At 38.6% G+C, this 20825-nt stretch overlaps 1 protein-coding gene across 8 annotated transcripts in view; it reads right to left on the bottom strand.

Moving 5' to 3' along the window:
• The window catches only part of LOC140930887 (RNA-binding motif, single-stranded-interacting protein 2-like), a 43785-nt gene that overhangs the window by 17672 nt on the left and 5288 nt on the right, over positions 1–20825 (bottom strand). For 5 of the 8 annotated variants that reach the window (XM_073380599.1, XM_073380605.1, XM_073380604.1 and 2 more), the window contains exon 3: positions 3581–3877. In XM_073380599.1, coding sequence (XP_073236700.1) covers positions 3581–3820 — 240 coding nt within the window. In that variant the 5' untranslated portion in view covers positions 3821–3877. Of the gene's footprint in view, positions 1–3580; positions 3878–4315; positions 5026–5606; positions 5865–14334; positions 14549–20825 lie in introns of those variants that run through there. The other 3 variants (XM_073380600.1, XM_073380602.1, XM_073380601.1) reach the window with 3 other exon arrangements.

Raw genomic sequence — 20825 nt, 5'->3', positions numbered from 1 at the left:
GGAATTTTACGGTGTATTTAGTATGTAGTTTTAACTTTTGAGTCTATTGATGAAATCATATGGTGCGACCCTTCAAATGAAACACCTTCAGTAAGTAGTTTCACATGGTACTATTAGTATGAAATTCTAACATTTGAGTCTCTGGATGAAATCCTACGGTGTGACCATTTCAATGAAACCACTCTCGACTAGCATTTCTTTCATATTATGGTACTAACCCATAATTTTACTTTTTTTTGGTGTTTTTTCCATATTTAATTAAGTGGAATTTGGAGTTTTTCCTAACATTTTGACTTCTTTTCCTGGAAGGGCAAAAGGAAACTTTGCTAATTTTTCCCAAAGTGAAGGCAATGTTGTGGGATTAGTTTTTTCTTTTCAGAACAAAGTTTAACAACTGTGGGGACATCAACTAAAAACAGAAAACATGCAAATGCTAAACAAGTAGTTTTAATTTCAAAAGATTGCATCAAATTGACCGCTAACATATTCACCAAAATAACAAGTACACAGACATTAAACACTACTGGAAGGAGATGACTGTTAAGAATAAATTTGACTTATTTCCATTTGAAAAACACTGAGTGAACAACATCACTTTTGGTTTGTCATTCATATGGTTGTTTCTTTTAAACATAACATGAATTTAAACATTCCAAATAAGTGCTTAAATATGATATCGACTTTTAAGTGAAAAGTTCAACATAAATATGGAAACAAATGCTATAAGCTTTTAATGATGTTTACACTGCCCAAGCTAAGATGGTAAAATGTTCCTTTTGAACTTTTTTATATTATCTGCATGTATCGAGCTTCCTAATTTTTTGAAATTGTAAGGTCGATTTTCCTCTTCACTGTTATTATGTAAAAAAGTAACAACTCTCAAGTCTGATGTCGTTTATCCATAACAATTATATAAAATAGTCGAAGACAGAAATATGCTGGTGGAAATACTTTATCGTAACATTTTAAAAAAACAACACTTCCTCCACACAACACTTGTTTTGGGAACATTACTATTAAACCTTTTTTAAAAGAGTTAGCCAATGGACCATCAACGTGAGATAACTTCATTTACTAAACAAACACAGAACCACGAGACCGAGGAACTTGAAGGCGGCCTTGTCATCTAAAATACATCAGATCAAAGTAGAAACAGAAGTAGAAATGACGGACATTTTCAAAGGAAACAAACGCGCCTCTTTTGTGAAAAAAGAAAAGAGCGCAAGCTAGGATCGCTGTTCGAATCACTGTTCAACAACTTTCATTTCAATAGTAACAGTTCAATTTTCGTGTACAAGCTCAAACATTTCAACTATATTTATTGAATTCATTTGCATTAATCTCGCGTTTTCAAAAAATCAATTATAAAACGACCAGCCAAATCCAAAGAAAACCTATATATATCTTAGATCATACTCTTTTCAAAGGCCTACTCTTTAAACGCGCCGTTTTTAGAGCTTTATCTTCGCTCAAGCAGTGCGACACTTTAGCGCTAAAAGTCACCCTTATACAACTGAACGAAGGTTGTAATTTTCGTGAATTTAGCACGAAACATGAAACAAGAAGAGATAACTTTAAGGTGGTCATTGATAATTAGTTTGTACTGAGTTTGTGATTTATTAAATAGCTTTGAGGTAGACTAAACTCTCTTGTAAAAAAAAGTGTTTTGCCCTTGAGACCTTGGTTCCAGTAGCGAGTTAGAAGAGAGCATTTTTGGGTAAAAACATTTGTACAAAATAATGCGCGTGTTCTCAACTACTTTAAAAAGTCTGGAGCAGTGGAACTCAAGAAAAAGTCTGAAAAACCAAATGTGAAACTTGAAATACCTCTATGAGGATCGCGTGTTGAATGAATGAAGGACATACATATATTTAGCTACAGCTTATAGAAAATCTTTTCAAAATACTTAATATTACTGTTATAATCTAAAAGAAGCACAATTTGACCGTCATTTAAAAAAACCTTTATAGTGGCTTTCTGAAACAGTTTTAAGAGAAAAACGCACGTACAGTTTACGACTTTTTAGTTGAAAAACGCGGCGAGATTCTTTTTCGATGCGATTCATTTGCAAACAGAAGTTCCCGTGACTACAAAGCGCTTCCGATGTCTTATTGACAAAGTGAGTTGTACATACATCATGGAAGCTTTGAGCGCAATTTGCAGTCAATTAGTTCGTGCACATCGTAGATGCTGCTTCTGTAAATAACTGTCTTAATAAGCTCAATCACACTACTCCGCCGAAGTTAAAAAACACAAAATTCCTTGAAACACACTTACAAAGCCGAAATGTTATTCGACTGTTAAAGTGAAATTTCCATCAAAAACTACAGTAGCTACGATCAGAATGTAAATTAGCATTTATGAACATCTCGTTGATGGCCTCCAGAGATAGTCACGCACAACTTCTTTTTTTTTTATTTATCGTGGCAAGACTTGCATCGGCTTCCGTCAGATAAATGAGTTCACGGCTCCTTAACCGGCTAGCGGTCCGTCAAGGGTATCAATTTTTGTTGTGAGGACAGCTTGCGAATACGTCTCATGTGAAAACCGAGCACGAGAATTTGTTTCTGAAACATGCCGTAATAGTTTCTGTACATTGATCAAAATCACTGACAGAGAGAAATGGCGATGGCTGCCGCGAACGAGCCTTGCCGTATCTGCCGTAGTGAAATTGCCGTCGCCACATGAGAACGAAATAGATTCACTGACTTCGACAGTTTATAATCGCCTTTTCCTGCATACAAAAGTTGTATTAAAGCTGAGTTTATTTTCATTTTCATCGTGCTAAATATTTAACTCACGCTCGACAATAAGTCGACCTGGAGCGAGGCTACAATGGCGAAATCAGGCGATCGCTATTAAGAAACGGGTGTCTGTCGCACAATAAAGAAAAAGCCTACTCCAGCTAAGACTAAACTGTGAGATTGGTCGTTTAGTACTTCGCTATACTTTCCTAGCGCGATGAGGGATATAAACCAAAAGCGTATTAGCTTCCGAGCGTTGTATAGTTTTTGCAGTGTAATTTACGATTCTGTGTTGCAATCAGGGCCTTTTTTTTTTTGTTTGACGCTATCAAAAGCGAAGGACACGCGATTTGCGCGACGTGTTTACAATGCTCGCAGTTCCGCACCAGTAACTGTGACTCGAGAAATGAGCTTTCAGCGTATGTTTGCTTCACACAAAAGAATCTCACTAACAATACCGTATCACTGTAGAATCGATCTAAATACGCGCAATAAATCTACGGCGCTCAAATTCGTAAACCAGGTTAAGAATTCTCGATTACAAAGATGTGTACAGAATTGACACCGAAAACGCGGGAATGTGGGAATTCGCGGCAATCCAAAGAACGTAACACGCGATCATATAAACCTACAATCATCGGCAAGATTTCATTATTCATGAAGCTCATCGCGAACGCGAACTATCAAAAATTCAAACACCAAAACACTGCCAAACGGACTCGCCGTAACTTTTTAGCATGGCTTTTATATGCGTTGAGGACGAAATCCAGCGGCCTTCGCATGACGCCGCCGTCGCGGATATGAAGTGTTACGATAAGAATCCGAGAGGAAGATACCTTCTTGTCATCCTTTTCCTGCCCGTTTTTGTTACGGTTTTCAGCCTCCGCTGTTTGCGTTTCCTTCCCCTCAAGAACTTCTCCCTCGGGTAGCTCCCTGTTTGAGTGATCGGGCGCCGATGCCGTGTCGTGAGAAGCGTGCGATTCACCGTCTTTGGCGGCGTGAGTGCGTTCCTTGTTGCCTGTGCGATCAGTTGTCATCGTGCCTGTCTCTTGCTGTTGAACCAATGGATCGCTCATTATATGCCTACAATCCTACAACTGATCGGGAACCTCGTCATTCCAGTTGCCTTGAATCTGAAAGTAAAGCAACGGAAAGGACCTTGTTAGGACAAGCAAGAAAACCCAAACTTGGCGCGTGGAAGCATTAGACAAGCGGCGCACATTGGATTTGTTTCGGTACGACTCGAGCGGCCGTATAAGTGCCATCATGTTATTAAACTGCCGCTCACTTCGCTGATATCAAGCTATTATCCCCGTCAGATCTCTAGGACCAATACCTCACATCTTCACTGCTCCTAGGCGCATCATATGCTTACTATGATAGATGAGAAAGCTGAACACGATTCTCTCAATTCGAAACTTTACTCGATAGTAAAACCAAGAGCGAATCTTATCGAACGTAAACAAAACACACGTGGTGACATATTCGTTTGCAGCACCGTGCTCTGCTGATAACAACATCGCTTGGTTTTCCCTGCGCAAAAATCAATACAAAGCCGTTTTTTTTTTTACCAGTGTCATTCATTGACTGTCTACTGCCAAGACATCGATTGGGGTGGGCGATTGCGACTAGCACATACAATGCCGTGACGACATAGGATATGCTTTCCCGCCACACACACTATGTACACTGCCCCTAGCTCCGGTTAACCCCTCAACTTCAACTGCAACACGCAAACTCCTTGTACGGGTGAACTCGTCAATTCACAATGGAACTAATTGCGGCCTTTTCTTCGGTGAGCTACACGTGATTCGGTTCGACCAATGAACACCCCAGCGGGAAGGCTTTTGCAGTGGGGGACGTTAATCGGTAAATCATTTATCGTAAGCTCGCTAGCGCCATATAGTCGGGTCTCCCGCTGGCAACGAAACATGTGATTTTGTAAACTATCGTTTGGGTAAAGAGTTCTACCATTGTACGAACACGGTGGCTTCAGAAAAGTTGGAAATCTTGTGTCCTCTCCTTAACGACGTTGTGAAGTACATTTACGGCAGATGACAATACGGCTATTGTTAAATGGCGGCGAAACTGTGTTTGACAAGCTCGTAGCCAATCAGATGGACGCATTGGGCTTGTTTACTTGTATTTCTCATCAGTGCTAATGTAACAAAGGAAAGATATTCATTGAACCTCACGCTTTAGGAAAATGATTTTTACATGCGGTTGAGATTTCACTGGTTTGGAACTGCAAGAAGAGACTGTGACTTGATCGCCATTTGTTTTGTGGAAATAAAAAGATCACGCGAACGTACACGAAGGTATAAGACAGTGACAAATATATGTAAAGCGAGTTAGCACTTCTTTAATCAAATCACTTAACGGACCCATTTTCAAGGAGCGCTTTTCTTTGATAGTCTCTGAATAGCGACTTTCCATTTATTATTTCTTTACAGCTGATTTCGCGCCCATTCATGAATTGATCCACAACACACGAAAACAATCGCAAACAGTATCCACAATTTTGTATTCTGTGAATTCCTACGTTGTTTTTTGCTGAAAAAGCAATCCAAACTTCCATCAATGAACTGTATTGAACAGTCCCTTTCATCGGCGACAGGCAAAAAAAAATTAAAAGATTATCGCCCTGCATAATGACTTCTCTGGAAAGTCCTTTGGAAAAAGGGCGTCCATTGAAAACATGTAAATCTCTGCAATCTGATAAACAATCGCAAAACAGCTACAAAGTATTAAATTCTAAAGAGATCTATAACATAAGGATGTGGTCCATTCACTACCCAAAATATTTTCACACTTCATTCATTCATCGTACAAGAAGTAACCCATTTCGCGCCATAACGTTACCTTTCATTTCCCAGCGGTGGGCATCAGAATCCGTTTTTCATTTCCACGAGCGAAACAGCAGGCTGGAAAGAATGCGTCGAAGCGCAAAGCGTGCTAAACCGTTAACTTGCCGGAAGGACAAAGAGAGACCCTCTGGAATCGCTCGCAACGCCGGAGTGATTTTGTAAATAATTGATGCAGGTTCCTTTTGAAATCTATTCGTTTTCGTTTACCACCATATCAAGTCGCATTAAATATTTGTGAAGTTGTCTTTAGCAGCCGCGTAGAGGTGTGAATTTAGTGATGATAATCGAGCTTGATACAACAAATCAGAGCTTTTCTGGCGCGAACAACTGCACGCGAATGACGAAACATCAGGTAAAGATTTTTAACTCGGAAAACTTGTTTGAAAACACTAAGATCATGAGCGAGGCCAATTCACTTACTTTAAGCTCCAACAGAATAAGGTTGTGCAACTGTTTCCTGATTTCTTTTATTCTCATATGTAGCCACACTGAAATTGACTAATCAGTAAAAGTCAAACTAGTTGTTAATTTTGTTCACCTACACAACTAATGTTAGAATGTTCTCTTAACCGACCTGCAAAACTAACAACCTGGTTTTTCTATTAGCTGTCTCGGAATATGATTGCGTTTGACACATATGGATCTAAAACCACCGTAGCAATAACAGGTCTTGTTTAGTTGAAAGAGAAAGTGAACAAGACAGCGAAATATCTTACATTTCTATTTACAGCGTGTATAACTACTTCAAAATCCTGATTTCAATTCCTCTAAGCTGTTACATCGACATTACTAAACATAACTGGTATTTCTGTATATGAAATTATCGCATATTCAAACTGGTGTTTCTCTCCTTAAAGTTGTTAACAGACTAAGGCCAGCTAAAAAAAAGTTGCGTTGATAACGTAACGTGTCGTAGAACAGCTGCAGAAGAAAGTGAATTTATGTTTGTATCTGTGTTTATTCTCCAAGACTCTGAATATATCAAACGCTGCTAGTTATGTACTGTTCACAACTTACAAAAAAAACCGTATATGTTTATTTTAGTTCATGAAATAATGAACATATGAAAATCATATATTCGCAACTGCAGGAATTTCTTTAAGCTTCAAACATAAGGGTTTTGTGACCATCTAAAATGCATAAAGAGACGAATCAAATCACAGCCCCTCGATGGGTAGCTTTTTGCTGTGATACTTAAATACTATACCCCTTGGTTGCGAAGTAAACATAGTTTGTGGACTATAAAGTCCTTTAGTGTTATAGTGTAATTCAAAGCTACTAAGCCGTACTTTCGCGGCCGTCGGTGTTAAGTTTTTTTTTTGTTTGTCACGTTTTTTTGCCAAGCGGTAGTGTTAAAGAAGTCTGTTGCATTTGCTCTTCATGGCCGGCCGTGAGCTAAACAAAACAAACATAAAAGGATTAGATTACCACAGACCAAACTGAAGTCCAATCCTTTTCGCGCTCCTATGCAGAAGAAAATAGCTCGTATTAAAAAACTACATGTATGTCGCTTTCGTTTCAAACAATTTGCACTTCTTTTAAAACTTAATTAACTAAATAGGTCGCATGATTATTCTTCTGAATACGTCATTGGGCAAAACAAGCCGAGAATCTAACGATGTAAGAGTCGTCCCTACTTCAAATTGGCAACCTTTAAAAAGGGTACGCATAGTGCTAATTTGTAACACTAATAGTGCAAGAGAGATTACTTTAAATTGTTCGCAATTCTTTGTTATTTTATAAGAGGGTGTTGCTGCTGTTGGTTTGAGAGCGAAGACGCCCAAAACAACATTTTAACTGTGTCTTGTCATAGAGGAAGATCAACTTTCCGTCGTAAAAAGAATGCCATGTAGTACAATATTATACCTGTCGTCTGGTCGTAAGTGAGAACACCGAAAAACTTCATTTCCGATCCCTGGCTGCCGAAAAAGGAGGAGATTCAGTAGAATGCACCAGCCAGAAATAAGATAAGGCATAAAAGCTCCAAAACAGATTAATGGCTCACTAAACGGAAAAAAATATTAACTGGTTCTTCTAAAGAATATTTTTAAGGGTAAGCATCTTATATATGACGATTTATTTAGTAATAATGGATATAACATGGCAGTTTAAAACTATTGACTATCTCGCCTATCGAGCACTAGTTTATCACACTTATTTTATGATGTATGAAGAGCTTATAACAGGCGTTTGAATTATGTTCAAATATCCAACGCTCTGGCGTAGGTTGCGGTTTCAGTACAGCTTGTTGTGCTGTTAGCTGTGCGGTTGTAGCTGGTTTTATGGTTATCTAGGTTTCGATTAGTTATAAGAGCTGTAGGATAATATAGTAAAGCTAGTTCATATATGAAATCTTACGGTAAATCCTTCCAAACGAAAGCTTCAGTTAAACAGTCATGAGGTGTACTACATACAAATTACGCTATGGAGGAAGGTTAATCAAGTTGAATGGTGTCCCTCTTTCAGTAGAGCTGTAAGATGGTATTAAGTTAGTTTATCTGAAAAGGGCAATAAACGATATGAAATCTTACGGTAAATGTTACCAAAAGAAAGCTTGAGATAAACAGTATGCGGTGTACATGAAAATTACGCTATGGAGGAGGTTAAATCATTTAAGCGGCGTCCCTCTTACTGTGTTGCCGGTAATTAAGCTGTAGAAAATTGCTTAAACTTCTGAACAGTCGAATAAAAATGTGTCAACCTCAAGAAAACGTTTCCTTGTAGGGCAGCTTATAAGCTTGCTCGAGGAGCCTGTTAAAAAGAAAATCCTCTCTGATGAAAGTTTTCAACAACACATCCTTGACTGTAAAACAGCGATGTCCCACAATTTGCTTCTTAAGTTTGGATAAAATCCTGGCTCTGGCTATTCAAATGAAAGATAATTAGCGGTACTTCGTTGAGGTATTTTTATTCAATCTTGCCTAAGTTGTTGCTTGTAACGTTCAAGTCTGTTGAGTTGAGAGAGAACTTCCAAATTATCACCACTCAAATAAAGGCCACTTAGTAGCACTCTCCAGTGATACTGTTAGCACAATGCTATTGTACTTCACCATCAAACGAAAGCTGGCTTTAGCAATACTTGATGTTTGAGCCGTTGATGTTGTATATATTGTGTCATTATTCAAATGACTATACTGCCGAAAGCAGCACTTTGCAGAGGCCCTGCTTACCATGCTGCAAAAGCTGGTTTAAACTTTTCGGCCTGTGAATGCAATGATTTTAAGGTAGCATCATGTGAAAACTAGAGCTACTTAGCAAAGTGTTTTTGTGGAGCCGTTTACGACGTAGTAAACTGCCAGCGGTTAGTAACTCAATTTAAGTTCGTGAACGAAATCCCAAACTGACTATGACGGAACATCAAATGGACGACTGCGTGGGAAGTAGTTCCTTCCACGCCGTAGATGTTCTATCTTTTAAGTCTGTGGATGAAATTCTCCGTGTTCATATAAAAGTTACCGATCCGCACTTTGCTGTGGCCTTGTTTTTCATGTTGTACCAAGTGGTCTAAAATCACCATTACATTAAATGAAAGCTTTTAAGCACTTATTTTTCGGTGAAGCTATTCACGGTGCTCAACCGAATAGAGTTAAGTTAAATTCTGTGTATAAATGAATTCTCTTTAGTGTGGGCCATTGAAGTAAACGCTATATTGGACAGTCCTTTCCTTAACTAATGAACGATATGCTTTACGAGGCGCTAGTAACTTTTGAGACTGAATGAAATTCTACTAGTGTGATCGATCAATAAATAAAGAGGTAATCTCATGGTTTATTAACAGAGTATACAAACATGCAGAGATTTTTCGTCTGCTAATATGTAATGAAGTTATCGCAATATCTACCAAGAGAAAATACGACATAAATGGAAAATTCAATTAGCAGTCGATCTATTACACATTTACAAATACACGATATGAAAAAAGTTTTTTTTTTTTACAGAAGTGTTATGAACGTAGGATCGTGCGTTTTCTGAGTAATCTCCAAATGAAATTAGCATTCCAGACAACGCACGCGACTCTGAAATTAACATCATTGCTTTTTCCACGCCGCGATCTTCGATTAACTCTCAAATTTGACTGTACCACTCAGTTTAGATCATCTAAAAGCTAATTAGGATGAGAAGTCCTTTGGTGATGCTACACAAGGCGTTTTATATTAGTTTGGAGTGTGTGGATGTGTTTTGATGAAAGCTGTCTATTCAGTCAACAGTTATTTGAAGGCGCGCTATGTTTTAGTTAGAATAAACGCCCCGTTTGGCATATCGTTATACTAACTCCATAATAACGCGGCTATGCCATTCACCTTAGTTCAGCTTAAGTCACGTCGGGTCTTGTCCTTCGATTCACAAGGCCTGGTATATTAGTGTCGAGTCTGTAGATGTTCAAGATGAACGCCAGTCATTGAGCAGTCCATGTGGTGTTTAGTGTTACGGTATTCATCGTTCTCTGTCTGTAGATGATACTCTAAATGGTACAACAGCAATAAAACTGTTTCTATATGTACAGGTTCGTGATTTTCACATCCATATAAATTTAAAAATGCACAATTACTCTATGCGGTGCCATTTATAATCCAGACAGTTACCAAATGAATTTTGTAGTTCTGGAGAAAACACCGAACGAAAAAGTCATTTTATAGCTGATGATTCGTAACGCAGAATCTAGTATTGATGGCATACAAGTGCTTCACAACAAACGACTTAAAACTAAATGTTTATTAATACTGCTTTTCCCAAAACACTCCTTTTCTACACATCCCTGCATTAATGGGGTCAATTATTGTGAGTACTTGGAGACTAGAGCTTAAAGAGACATCAGACTTAATTGGAGATTCACTTGATACCATTCCAAAGAGTGTCGCGCCATATTGAAGTGATTTCTTGGTGCACTAGTGATTTGGTGAACTTACTTATACACCACTGAACAGTTTAATTTGATTTATTTATCCACAGATTCAGCAACTTCGATGAAATGTCTGGGCTTGAAACGAAAAAGGGCCGGAAAGACCCCACGTTGAGTGCAGTTGGGCTAGACACTGATTCAGTCACAATTTCGGTACAAAGGACACGCAAAATGTAGAAGGACTAGCACAGCTGTTATCGCTGAAGAAATCCTTCTGCGAGGCTCAGATAAAACACCGGCTTATATTTAAGAGCTTTCCCTGGAGTGTTTCGAATTTTGCGATAAATATCAGAGAGTCCATGTTACGGCCTACCACAGTGATTTGTCGTGAATGAAGTACACGATTAGTTCATAGCCCGCTTGCGTGCAGCAGACATCTGCTGTAATTCTCAGTGCATTTGATGAGAACTTTACATGAGATTAAACAAAAAATGACGAATTTTCCTGGAATAGTCTTTTCTGTTTTGTCGGGAAAGGATTTACGCCTTTCAGTACCAATATAAAATATATTGCGATATCGTTAAAAATATGATAAATAAATTGGCACATACTTTTATAAAGAAATCATAATACTTGAAAAAAGAAATTTAGCGATCCAGCTCAAGATTAGATTCTAGTAAGCTTTGGGATAAAATAATAACACTATTGTTGACAAACTTGCGTTATTTTTTGTACGGAAAATTAAATCCATCTGCCCGGCTATCGCTCCTAACACATTTCGATAATATTAATGATCTGTTATTACCAATCCCGGCTACGTTATTCTTTTCAGAGGCAACTTTAAAATCTTTTAATAACGAAATACTCATCGTAAGGAAACGCAACCACAACACAAGAACTAAATAGGCAAACCATCAGCGAGAAAACTTCGTCAAAATAAAACGATCAATCTGTAAAATCTTACTAAATCCGTGTAAAATCGTCTCGAAAGTTTCTGACAAAAATAGTAACTACTAGGTGAATGGAACAGCCGAATAGTTTACAAGCATGAAATAACTTAGTAAGAAAGTACTCTGTGATGCTATTGCGCGAGATACTTTTCATCTCCGAGGACGTTCGGACATCAATTGTTTACAATCAGAGCTAGTGATACTAAAAATAAAAAAATCAAAGGCCAAAAAGAGCAGCTGTTTTAGCTTGGTTGAGAACGGGGTCATTGTGCAGAGGGACACAAAACAAACTCAAATATACAGAACGTACTTTTATAGCCAGACAAGACGGAATGATTTTTGGAAGGATTTGGTTAACACGAAGATGTACCGTGATATATGCTTGACAGTGTTGCACGTTGTTTGTGTTTCTTCCAATCATTTTTTAGCATGAAAAGTGATGATGGTGATAATGACATTGTCAATTACAATAGCCTTTCCAAACGATCACACCACTACAAATGTATGCTTCAAAACGTTATTGAAGTGAAAAAGAAAATCCAACAACTAACACTGAGATTACAAGAAAACTGTAGGAGTTTTCATTTTTGGTATTATTCTCAAAACATCGTGAAGTGAAGTAGTTGTATGACCTTTTCAAGCATTAATTCTGGTATTAAATTATGTCTTTTGAACATCGCGTCTCTACTTAAACTAGTAAACGTACATGGAAGCTTGTCCATGTAATGATAAATTACTAAGCATTACTTAAGCATTACTCTAAGCACTACCTATAGGAGGCAGCTGTAGAGTGTAGATACATGGACTCATCAGTAGTAGCGCGTATTCAAACTGACAGACTGCATCTCATACAAGCGTTTTATCAATTACGATGTATATATACGGTGGTTGGTACATTCAAATGAACGCTCATGACAATTGATTTGTAGCAGTGTGCCTCTGTTTTTCTTTCTCCTACGAACACTTAAACTGCTCCTCTGTTTGGAGTTATAGCCACTCATGGCTACATATATGAACTGATCTCTCAAAACTGACCTATTCATCATATACATCACTCTGAGCTGTACAGCAGGGTTTTCGAGTCCTTAACCTACGGTTTTTAAACATAGCACAGTAGAGATACAATGCAGTTAGTGCTATGCACTAAAGTAGCCCACTCCTGGGATATTTGCGAGCGATACAAACTGGAAAACAATTCTACCCACGTGTACAGGCGGGCTGTTAACAATTTGCTGTTCTTTGCACTTGCACGTAAGAAGCTCATCTCTTCGACGCCGGCTGATCACGAAACCAATATACAACTGTTTTCTGCGAAATTCACTAACAAAATTTCATGAAAAAGCAAAAATTGGAACACTGGTAATATTCGGTAGGAAGGACTTGGCAGTTTTGACTCAGAAGCTTGACTCCTTAAGGCATGGCTGAGAAACTTGATTGCTACAGTGTCGAGTCCTCACGCAATCGCTAAATCAAAATCTTAATTGATTTAGTGTATTTACACGAGTTTGTTACTAGTTAAAACAAAAGACTAGCATCAATCAATCTTAGACACACGAATAGGTTCCTTCCTCTCTTTTGTCCGCAAAAAAGCAATTGAAGAAAGTTCGTTTCAAGTCCGTGATTTATTTGAATGACATCCTTAATAGGTACATCCAAACCGTCGATAGATACATCACGAAAAAAGCAATGAGTGATTGGAGTTGCTCAAGAGCATTGGCTTTTTTTTTTCCATTTGTTTATTGTCGCCAGGGTATAATTTGGTCCCGTCCGCCAGTGCCGTACGCACCTTCATAACCGTCGCGTGGTCGATAACACACACGAAAGAATTGAGAAACAAAAGAGCGAAACCACTTAGCCGTGACACACAGGGAAGCTTAACATGTCCTTCCATCGAATTTATCTAAACAAACTCTACAACGACTCGTTATATAGCGAAAGAGTGGCACAAGCAAAGCGGTGAATCGACGAAGAGCCGCGCAAAACGGGCTTACGAGATCGCTTTAAGGGTGCTCGGGTTAACATATTTGTTTTAAGCGTGTAGATGCATTCTAGTCATATTTGGCCAACATAAGTAGCGTTCTCTTGCCGAAGTAAACATTGTACTCATCCGGAACCCTGAACAAAGTGACTACACGGACACACACTGATAGTCATCGCCCAAAAACGTTGCTACTTCTTCTACAGAAGCACTGGAATTTTTCGCGCCTAAAATGGAGGGAGTGAAATAGATTACAAACAATACGCCAGTCACGCTATGAGCAAAAACAAAGTTCATTGAGCGTCCTTCTATAAAGTGAATGAATTACGTTCGCGTACGTTTCTTTCGGACTAATTTGTATTCTTCAGATCTAAGGCGAAGGCTAATTTTGGAAGTATAAACACGGTGAGAACAACCTTGAATGAATCTTCTAGCTCGAAGCTCATTTAAAAGAGTATAAACAAAAAGACACGCTAAAGAGATCGCGTACATGATCTGCGTAGAGTCTCCAGTGAATAAGATAATAGTTTCCCTCTCCCAAACATTGTTTAAAGCCTTTGAGAATTGTAGGCGTATGACACTGGAAACTTTATCAAGGCCGTTGTCAAACGAATGCTTCGCAGAGAGCTTTCTTGGAACGAACAAACGGATCTTTAGCTAAACACAGTCATGTTCTAAACACGAAAGGCGCATCGGAGATTGAAGGAGTTTACTGCAATTTTCGATTAGCTGCTCTCTAGTGGACTAGATTAGTGTCAACCTTTGTTAGAGACAAACAGAAGCTCGTATCTGAAACCTCGTTGAATTAGGAGGTTTAAAATCAACAAAACGCGGTGCGTTTCCTTACGACGGCTTCACTAGCTTTCGTCAGATCATGCGAATTGTAGAAAACCTCACGCAATGCGTTATTGGTCTGCAAAGTAAGTTGCACATAAATATACCGTAATCAGTTTACCTGAAAGAGCTCTCTACCTAGCGCCGAATCACAGAGTAGCCGGGCAGTCTGCTGAGTGCCAGAGATGGGGGACGACAAGCAGAAGTCGGCAGGCAAACTATCGCCTTTAGCCTCTATCATAAAAATTTCAGTCACTGGGCTGGCTGATCGCGGTGAAAAGGTGAGATGCGGCAAATAGGCATGCGCGCGGACCATCAAACACGTGCTCCTTGGACTGGAAAACACGCTAACGATCAATTTCATGAGAATGGAAACAAATTTATCAAAGCCCGCTTAATAATTAAACAATGTCAGTTGCTTTTACGGAGTGTAAGAAACTTGTAAGAAAAAAAATAATGTTTTTAATCACTGACATGTCAACAATTCGTTTGCTAATTTACAAACTGATATTTGACCGCGTGCTCAGTGTTTCGTAAAGGCCGAAGTTGAAGCGCTCAACTTGGAAATAATTTAAGTGGAACGTTATAAAATATATCAAGATATTTCATTTTTTTTAATTTTCAAAGGCGCAAACCAAATTTTTTTTTTTAAAAAAAGCAAAATTGTTATGTGAAAAAGGGAAGCGGATTTGGTAAATTTTTTCGACCCCAGTTATCTTGAATAAATGGAAAAATATTTTTAGAAATAAACAATAAGGGTAACAGATATAATAATATTAATAATTATTATTAGTAGTAATGACAGAAATTATTATTATTATTATTATCATAATATCATTTAAAAATACACTGGAAAGAACCTGTGACCTCGTCAATGACATTGAAACGTAGCGCCAAAAAATTGCGGAACTTTTGAAGGCCGAAGTATTGTAAAAAACCAACAGAACTTCTATTATTTGAAGTGCTTCTTGAAACGAGGAGCCCACAAAAGTGAATATGCAAGATTGTTAAGAAAAATACTCACTACAGTTGAAGTATGCCCATGCAAAAGCAATACATTCATTGCGTGATTTTCGACCGCGAAGGCGGGAATTGTTAGTTCATACTAAATCGCATTAGTTGGCGAAAGGGATTTGAACGGGAAGGAAGCAAGGATTGATTAATTTGAAGATTCCGAATGGGCCGATATGTTGAAGTCCAATCGAGGTTAGATTTGAAGTTAATTTGCTTGACCTTTCGAATGGAACAAACAACAGCAGAACGAGTATGCCAGGAATGCCGCAATACAATTAATGTGTAATCGAACTCTTGATCCAAAGAATGTCAGTTATTCGACGCTTTTACCTCTTTGGAAGCTGCTTATGCTATTGGAATTCTAAACAGATCGTCGAAGGCTCGCAGAAGGGGAAAACACGAGTGTGAAGAGGCGTGGGCGCTTTTCAGATACTTATGTTTGCTTTTTGAAGGTTGCTAGGAAGCCAACTATTGATTTTCAGACAGGCTTTTCAGAGTATCTGTCTGCCAAGCGAAATGGCAAGTGTCCAAGATCATTCAGGGATGACCACTTCAAAGGATTCTGAAAAAGAACCGACCGGACACTAAATATCTATTAGCCATTGTGCATGTGAAGCTTGTGTGATCAGTGGCAAAGTAAACAATTGAGTGTGTGCGTGTAGTAAAAGCCACTTGCTACAGGATCTTTTGCTAGGCGACGACGAGGTGTTTTGGCTATTGGCACAAAGAGTAGCCCAAGGGGGTTAGGTAGAATGCAGAGTAGAAAAGAAGGGGTCGTACTCCCCCCCTCCCCCGCATAACTTTCCCTATGGTCTGTCCCTCTTCCCTTCATTTCTGGCTCTTTTGTAACAATTAGTTGTTTTTTTTTGGGGGGGGGGGGGGGTAGCGTTGGGAGGTCTTTGGAGAGGAGGTCGGAGATTCGATCTCCGGGGCTAGAGGGTCTTAAAATAACTGAGGTAGAAGATACTGCGATGCCTTTGCCCTCAAACGTTTTGACCTTCGCGTAACTCGGATGACCACTGGCAGGCAATTCTAAAACGGGAGTCATAGAAAAAGTATCCTCATTTAATAATCCGTTGAGTTTTTTTTTTAAAATCCATCATTGCCATTTTTCAATGCCTCGTTACAATATCGGGGAATAAAATAAAATGAAAAATATTCTCAGGTATAGCGATTTGATGGCCATTCAATTCTTAAAAGCAACTTCACAGGGAATGCCTAGCAACTACAAAGGAGAATTTTCATTTCGATCATAAGCCTAAAATGATAATGTATCCTGCATACTTCCAGTTTGTTTAGGTTGATATGGCTACGTTTAGGTGACTCTCATTTCAGCTCAAAGCTCTTGAAAAACGACAAGTCCGAAATGGCTTAATATTTCAAACTTGCAAGTCAAATAAGTGCAGAATAGAGTGGTTTTCGTTTGAGTGTCGTAAAACCAAAACCAAAGTAATTACTCTGGCCAATCACATAGGACACAGACAGTACATTGAACCAATCAAAACTCGAAGTAATTACATGTGGCTGACGCAAAGCGCGGGAAAATGCATGCGAGCGCGTCACAATTGGCTTTGGTTTTACTTCTGATTGGATGAAAAGGTGGCGCGAATCTTTTAAGCCAATCACATCGTGTAGAAAGTGCAAAACCAATTACTTTTCGACACTCAAATGAAAACCGCTCTAAAAAACCCGCAAGTAAAACCTAGTCAGTTTGAGAACCTGTTAGCTTAAATTTGCCAGTTAGAATACCCCTATACAACTAAGAATTTGAAACAGGTTATTATTTTCTAAAATCTATTAAAGATGTGTACACTTGGGAAAACAAGTCAACATTAATTATTTTGTTTTTATTTTTGGGGATCTTATTATTGTCATGTTCACTGAAATAATAATTTGGTAAGCAATTTTTGTGTAAGGAAAAAGTTCAACATTACTAACTTCTGTTACTGAGCTACAATGTTATTTGTTTGCCGTAGAAAAAGAAACTAAATAGCCCACACTTGTACTAAGCATACCGACGAACCTGTTTAGGCTAGAAAATGTAGGTTTCTTACTAGCCTAAACCTAACCGCAGACGTATTTCCGGTCGTCGCTTCTCTCCCTCCGAGAAGCGACGACCGAAATGCGTCTACAGTTCGCATGCTAGTTTTTTACATGTGAGTTTTCAGTTCTGTATTTACAGAATTTACAAAGTTGCTTGTAGGAAAATGTTGTACGTTTTGCAAATTACAGAAAGGCTGAAAACTGAACAAGCTTGGGCTACATTAAAATACAGTCATGTATGCAGAATTAGTATGGAACGATTGTATAGGAATCCCCGTATAAACGAATTTGTGGGAAAACGACCAAAGTGTTCATGGTATCAGGCTCTGTTTAATGTCTACTTGGCCTTAAAACTCAAACATGCAGTGTTAAGTCACTCAGCATATAGGTTAATCGTATAAATGTTATCTTTTTCAGTTTAATAATCCGGTGTCAGAATACTTATGTAGACTTTGACCAAGGAAATATAACTCGCTATATACCGATTCTAGTCTTAGCTGGTCTGTTACGCATCCATCTACAGTCGTACTTGGCAAACGTAACAATTTTTTCCCTTAGATCAGTTTAATTTTTAAAACCAAGAACTGTCCCAAGTTTCTGTAAAAGCTACACGAGAATTATGGACTTCAAGGTAATTTCGCTGATTCTCAAAGTAAATAACCATAAATGAATAAATAAATAAATAAATAAATAACGGTTTAGAGCTAGCACATCCACATAGCTGGTTATTCGTTCATTGCCATTTCTGATCGATTTGGAGTTTGAAAAGGTTGTCTTTTCTTAAGCAGCCCGTTCCAGGTGTTCAGATAGTAGCCTCTTTACAGACCTTCTCCCCTCCCCTCCCCTCAGGAAAAAGTGGAGTGTGGACCGAAGTAAGTAAGAGAGCGAGAAAAAAATAGGGAGAGGCAGGAGCTTATTCCGTGGAAAAGTGGAATACCCGGAGAAAAACCTCTCGGGGTGGGGGGGGGGGGGGGGGGGCAGAGAAAAGGACCAACCATAGGACTCGAACCCAGGCCACAATGGTGGTGAGCGAGTCGGTTCTCTCACCAGCTTATCAATCTTGCTCCTCAAGAAAAAGAGAAAAAACAAATTCATTTCCCAATGTGTTACCAATCAATGATCTGTGGCTTTCACTTTTAAGTGTTTTTCTTTTTCTCTCCGTAAAACTTCAAAGCTAGTCCATTTCTTTCCTTCCCCTTCAGCCAGACACTGCACCTTTTAGCAAGTCAGTGAAGGGCGTTTAAACAAGGCGTTTTATGGGCCCGACGGCTATGCTATGCTGATGAACCCTAATAAGGGCGAAACAGATGTCCATGGCTGCCGCTGCCCGGGTGATATGGCTGTGCGCATACGTCAGGTACTGGCTAGACCGCCGTGACGTGGGTTTGTGTTGGTGTGTCACTTGCTCAAAAGTTTGTCTTCACCCTTTAGCACGACTAGGTTACTCTTAACACTAATACTCGTTGACGTTGCACTTACGTTACCACTGAGGTGGCTCGCGCTCCTCATTTGCCACACAAAAATGGAAAACAATATTATTCTCTCAAAATATTTTGTCCATTTCTAATTGACTCAAATTCCACGACTAAGTCTTCATTACCAGCTAGCGTTGACCAAATTTGGAAGACGTTGCGATATCCGAAAAATGACGTCAAAAGTACAGAATAGTCTTCAGAAAAGGGGACGGCATCCGAGAAGCCCTGTGGACGAGGTTGCGTTGTTTTGGTAGAGAAAGACAAAATGGCTGAACATTTTACACGTTTCGAAGAAAAAGAAGAAATGACAAAACTACTGCCTATAGACATGATAAGAACAGCAAGAATACAACACGACGGATGACATTTGCTATTTGAGGCGCGCCTCGTTGGCTATCTACCATCTCATATCCAACGTGCAATCGTGGAATAATTGTTAAATATCTGCTAGACTAAGCATTCCTTTATATTATGAACTTGCTGAGAAACGGGCAAATAACAACGAGAACGTAACATCGATCGAGCTAAGCATATTTAGCTTGATTTTACACTAGGAATTATCTTGAATGAATAATAAAACAATTATTGGATTAGGCTTTCGTATGATGTGAAGAACTATGCAGATCAAGAGGGTGTAGCCAGTGATTTTGTTACCTCTGCGTCCTGCGTCCTTGACGCATAAAAATCCGCAAAGACGCAAAATAATTCATGGCATGCGTCCCGCAGGACGCAAAGAACGATCGAACGATTTGAAGATTTTTTTGGTGGAATATCCTGTTCGTGTGATTTTTGTGCCTGTGGTTTAAAGATGCATATTTATTTTAGTTTAATATATAGAAGGACTATGTTTTAATATCAGTAAACTGTAATAAAGAGTTTTGGTGTCTGTCTCCAGATTAACTGTCTGGTTACATAAAGGCCCAAGCATTTTCAATTTAGGACTCTGTTTGTTTGTTTGTTTTTGAACTGGGATTCATTGTTTATGGACAGGGACTCACAAGATGACTGAGTCCCAGGACTCACCATAACTATTTGTAACAAAATCACTGTGAAGCCTCTTCCTATCTCAATAATTCTTCACATCATATTCAGCCATATCCAATAACTGCTAAAAATGATAATTACTATCTAAAAGCTAATGACATTTTAATTTCAATGACTTATAAGAAATAACCAATCATTAATTTTAACATCAATATTTACAAATGACGATATTTAAGGAAATTCTGTAAAACCTAAATTAAGTCTAAGCTACTTTTTTAAGCAAAAATTTCTTAATCTCCTTACAAAACGTGTTACTTGTAAAATCTACAAAACTGCGTCAATTATTAGGCTGTTCGTTAAAAAGTCTAGAAGCTCTGGTTTGTGTACGTTTAGGCAAAGTCAGTTGTGTGGCCACAAAGGTTTAAACGTGATTTTTAACAAGTTCCACTTTCTCTTCAGTTTACTTTATACATCGATTATACAGATAACATCTTTATATTTCGATTGACTGAAAACAAAATTAGCGCAGAAGATAGTAACGGGATGAATTGTTGGTCTCCAGGGGACGGTGGAGAAGAATGAATTCAAATTGATATGCAACAGAAAGAGTGAATACCTAACTAAAAAGAGAACTAAGATGATAAAAACAGAAAAAAACTAAATCTTACTGCAGTCTAAGTGTTCAATGTTGTCTGTAATAGCGGGAGTTTGTTCAGCCAGTCAGCCAAATGTCGACATTTTTGCCTTGTAGTTGGCTCCCTTGTGTGCGTTATAACGAGGTGTCCACAAGGCGAAACTGAGTCTATTTGCACGACTGTGTAAAGACCCTGTAAAATCTGTACAGACTAAATTGGCGGAATCGCCAGTATGTCGTAGCTTTGAAATTTTCGCGTTTAGTGAGATGAAAAAGTCATCAGTCCTCACGTAGTCTATGGTATTGAAAATAAAGCCTGAAACAATTCAGAGGTTCGACGGAATTTAGACACTCGATCACTTTGTTACGCCGGTATGGCGCGACTCAAATCCTGCGGTTCTGTTAGCCGTTTTTTTTATATATATAAATAGAGAAAACCGCCAGCTAGCGGGCAGAAATTTC

The sequence above is a fragment of the Porites lutea genome, chromosome 3, assembly GCF_958299795.1.
Source record: "Porites lutea chromosome 3, jaPorLute2.1, whole genome shotgun sequence".
NCBI classification, from domain to species: domain Eukaryota; kingdom Metazoa; phylum Cnidaria; class Anthozoa; order Scleractinia; family Poritidae; genus Porites; species Porites lutea.
The sequence above is the reverse complement of the archived record's forward strand: the minus strand, read 5'-3'. Positions and strand labels throughout refer to the sequence as shown.